Source organism: Myotis brandtii, unplaced genomic scaffold (assembly GCF_000412655.1).
Source record: "Myotis brandtii unplaced genomic scaffold, ASM41265v1 scaffold2876, whole genome shotgun sequence".
Taxonomy (NCBI): Eukaryota; Metazoa; Chordata; class Mammalia; order Chiroptera; family Vespertilionidae; genus Myotis; species Myotis brandtii.
In genome coordinates this window covers 41,594-46,149 of record NW_005360987.1, presented here as the reverse complement: position 1 = coordinate 46,149, position 4,556 = coordinate 41,594, and the positions used below count along the sequence as shown (strand labels likewise).

At 41.3% G+C, this 4,556-nt stretch overlaps 2 protein-coding genes across 2 annotated transcripts in view; one reads left to right on the top strand and one right to left on the bottom strand.

Moving 5' to 3' along the window:
• Nucleotides 1–324, top strand: part of LOC106726583 (olfactory receptor 18-like) — an 850-nt gene extending 526 nt beyond the window's left edge. Inside the window, exon 2 of the mRNA XM_014541999.1 lies at nt 5–324. Within this exon, the coding sequence (XP_014397485.1) occupies nt 5–324 (320 nt within the window). The remainder of the gene's footprint in view (nt 1–4) is intronic.
• Nucleotides 325–2,669: 2,345 nt separating this feature from the next.
• Nucleotides 2,670–3,602, bottom strand: LOC102258332 (olfactory receptor 7D4). The gene has a single exon (XM_005869087.1). It carries the CDS (start codon nt 3,600–3,602, stop codon nt 2,670–2,672), a length of 933 nt encoding a protein of 310 aa, XP_005869149.1.
• Between the last annotated feature and the right edge of the window lie 954 nt (nt 3,603–4,556).

Below are 4,556 nucleotides of genomic sequence, written 5' to 3'. Positions count from 1 at the left end.
GGAGCCATCTTTGGTGGTGTCCCACTCTCAGGGATCCTTTTCTCTTACTATAGAATTGTGTCCTCCATTCTGAGAATCCCATCATCAGGTTCAAAATATAAAGCCTTCTCCACCTGCGGCTCTCACTTGTCAGTTGTTTGCTTATTTTATGGAACAGGCCTTGGTGTGTACCTCAGTTCCGCTGTGTCATCTTCCCCAAGGAAGGATGCGGTGGCCTCAGTGATGTACACTGTGATCACCCCCATGCTGAACCCCTTCATCTACAGCTTGAGGAACAGAGACATCAAGAGTGCCCTATGGAGGATGGTCCAAAGAATAGGCTGATCTCAATACTTGTGCTATCATTTTTGTTCATAGGACTGGGAAAAGCAGCAAAATCAAACATATGCAACCATAAATTCTGAATCAGCAGTCACACAGTGAAGATGTGCCTATATAAGTCTTTGCTTTCTGTTTACACACTTTTCCCTTTTAGCACAGCTGTAATGAAATTGGGAGATTATTTTGGACTCCTACTTAAGTCATAGCCCCTCCAGGATTATGCATAGTACATTGGTATACCCTTCTCACTTTCCTTAAGCATTACCCAGGACTCTCGGCCATGAGGAGTCTTGTTTCTATCATTATAAATAGAGAGCAAGTAGACAGATATGGGGAGGGGGGCATAGTGGCGGTGTGTGTGTCGGGGGGGGGGGGGTTGAGCAAAAAAGAGGGAGAACTCATTGGCATGGACAACAGTGTGGAAATGATGGGGTGGAGGGGTGTGGATGGAGATGATAGAGTGCATATGGGGGATGAATGCTGTTGGGAAAAATAAAAGAAATGAAAAAGAAAAAAATCATAGCTCTCTCTTTCTTGTTATTTATTCGTTCTATACTGTCCTCATGATTCTTCTCTCTTCTTCCATATTTTTGCTCCTTCATGATCTTGGTCAGATCCTTGAGAAAAATGAGATGTCTATTTAATTTCTTGTCCAGACCATGGTATTTTGAAATTGACATGGGACAGCATCAGTACTGAGTTTGAATAAATAGTTATCAACTGGGGCTTTCCTAGCAAAACTGGGATATATGATTCCCAATATTCCTGATAATTCTTTTTCCCATTCCATTTAACATCTTCGCCATCAATTACATAGCCAGGCATGAAAGGACAAATACTGTATAATTCCACTTATATGAGGCACCTAAAGTAGTCAGATTCATAGAGACATAAAGTAGAATAGTGGTTGCCAGGTGGCAGCAGTAACTGTGAGAGGCAAGGTAGATAGATGATTGAACAACAAATCCACAATGGCAACTGGGGTCCAAGAACTACAGGGATCTGTGATGGTGTCAACATATCATAGAGGAGCAGACATCAAATATATTGCTTAACTTGAGAGAACCAAAAATATCAAGGGCAAGTTAGAAAAAGTCACATGTCAGCTACCACAATTGAAAACCATTTATTCATCTTCTAATTTCCAAACCCAAGTCTGTTTTCAGACTCAAATCCTAGAGATCAATGGGGATTCTGTTCCTGCTTTTTGGAAGCCAATTATATGGTTCTTTGAAATGGAAATATCCCTCAAGAACACCACTTGGTGGTAAGATGATTCCATTAGTGGATGATTCCATGGAGTGGGCAGTGATTCATCTTACCGAGATGAATACTTACACATTTATGTTTGTTTTTCCTGTCTGCATTCCTTAGCAAATACCACCACCCAAAGACTTAAAACATCCAATTTCTTTATGGTGAAGAAGATATGCAAATAAACATGACATATCAGGAGATCCAGATGTCCTAACATACCCTATATCCCCCAAAGCCTCTCAGCATTATATACATAGAGTGGCAATTCTGTGGCTCAATTATTGCTCTTCTGAATTATAATACAGTGCTCTGTCCTGAAATCATACTTAGAGATATGTCCCTTTCAGCCAGATTTTGTCATTCTTTGGACTCTTCTATTTGAGTCTTGGTGAATTCACCTACAAAATTAGACTAGACTGAATAACTTACTAGCACCTGATCAAATATAATATTCAGGGTCCTATAGTTTTCCAATCTTCACTGATACATTTTTATATCTTATTTTGAAAATGAACTAAGCAAACATATGGAGAAAAGTTCAACCTCACTAATAACCAAATAAATAATGAATCCATTGGAATATTTTCTGTTGGACATATAACATTATATGATAAACTCTGAGACATGATTTAAGTCCTGTGAGGGCAAAGTTTTAATCTTTTTTTCTTCTTCACTGCTGTATTCCCAACACCTACAACAGCATGGCACACCAAAAGTACTCAATAATTATTGTTGAATGAGTAACTCTAGTAAGAAGTAACAATGGTTCTCAATAAAATGCACTATGTTGTAATTCTTATTCAGCTGTTCTTAGTTGATTCTTGAAGTGGCTGGTCTCGACCTGCAGGGCTGGAAATCCAAGCTGAGGTGCAATAATGGATAAGTAAAAGGAAAGTATGAGGAGAGTAGAACTGAGCATAACAGAGGAGTCACCATAAGGGGTTAAGACAGAGCTTAAAAGACAATTGTAACCAAAGTCACTTACAGAGAATTGGATGAGAGGCAAAATCCAATGTGATTAAGAGGTGGGATTTCTTTAGCCAACTGCTGCTTCCACTGTCAGCCTAAAATCCCCAGACGAATGTTCCCATTTATTGAACACAGAATGTTCTCCCCAGAACTTTTTGCAGGGCCCTCTTCATGTCCCTGTTCCGCAGGCTATAGATGAAGGGGTTCAGCATTGGGGTGACCACAGTGTACATCACCGAGGCAATCATGCCCCTCCAGGAAGATGCATTAGAACTGAGATACACACCAAGGCCTGTCCCATAGAATAAAGAAACCACAGACAGGTGGGACCCACAGGTAGAAAATGCTTTATATTTCCCACCTGCTGATGGGATTCTCAGGATTGAGGAGACAATTTGAATATAGGAGCAAAGGATGCCTGAGAAGGGAATAATGCCCAGAAGGCCAATCACCGTATACAGCACGATGTGATTGATGAGTGTGTCTGAGCAGGCGAGCGTGAGGGCCTGAGCAAGTTCACAGTAAAAGTGTAAAATCGCCCAGTTGGTACAGAAAGACAGCCGCAACATCAACAGACTCTGGATCAGGGAGTACGTGAAGCTAATGAACCAGGACACAAGAACCAGCTGGCCACAGAGACGGGGGTTCATGATGACTGGGTAGTGTAAGGGGTGACAGATGGCCACAAACCAGTCATAAGCCATCACAGTGAGGAGAAAAGTGTCCATACCTCCAAAAACCAAGAAAAAATATATCTGGGTGATGCAGCCTGCATAGGTGATGGCTTTGCTGTGTGCCTGGATGTTCACCAGCATCTTCGGGACGGTGGTGGAGGTGAAACAGATGTCAACAAAGGACAGGTTGGAGAGGAAGAAGTACATGGGCGTGTGGAGGTGGGGGTCAGAGCTGACGGCTAAGATAATGAGCAGGTTCCCGAGCATGATGACCACAAACATGGACAGGAACAGCCCAAACAGGATGGGTTGATGCTCCAAGTCTTGGGAAAATCCCAGAAGTAAAAAATCTGAAACACTTGTTTGATTTCCTGGTTCCATGTTGCTGACACATCAGCTAGATGTTTGAGGAAAGAAAATAACATGAAATAGACACTGGGCAGACTCTAGATTACTTCTACTTTAAAAAATTTTTGAAGTCAATCACTGGGCATAAAAGCCTTAACTACAAAATTTAGGAATTCATTATTCTGCTATTTGTTATATGCAATATTTTGTAATGTTGATCAACCCTTGCCCATTATCCTCTGGAACACTCATACATCTTCTTCATCTCTGGCTTAGCATTATCTCTAAACAGTTAAGAGCAACTTTGGGCCTCAGAGAAGAAATGGTTGTACTCACTCTAACACAAATGTGGAGCATGAGGTCTGGGGAAGCTCAGTAACTTGATCTGGGTTGTCTGCCTTCTCTGGGACTCAGAAAAGGAGGTAGATCTCAGAGGTAGGAAAATTTGACAGTATCTCAAATATCTGGACAGAGTATTGGAGGATGAGTAGAATGTAGGTTTACTTCTCAAGGAAAAGAAAAACGAAAAACAAAAGAAAATATTTTCACCAAATAAGAAACCACATTCACAAATGCTTAATGTTTAATCTACCAGGGACCAGTAACACCTTGTAGGAATAGAGCCAGATGCTTCCTGGACATTTGTCATTTGACCAAATACCCTTCATCTGTGAAGTTAAGAGATTGGTTAAAATGCACAAGGAAAGCCCTAACTGGTTTGGCTCAGTGGATAGAGCATTGGCCTGTGGACTGAAAGGTCCCAGGTTCAATTCTGGTCAAGGGCATGTATCTTGGTTGCGGGCACATCCCCAGTAGGAGATGTGCAGGAGGCAGCTGATCGATATGTTTCTAACTCTCTATCCCTCTCCCTTTCTCTCTGTAAAAAATTAATGAAAATATATTTTTAAAAAATGCCCAAGGCAAGAGCAGATTTCAAGGCTTAAACCATTGCAGGACCCTAAGGCACAACTACAAAGGTCATGCAAT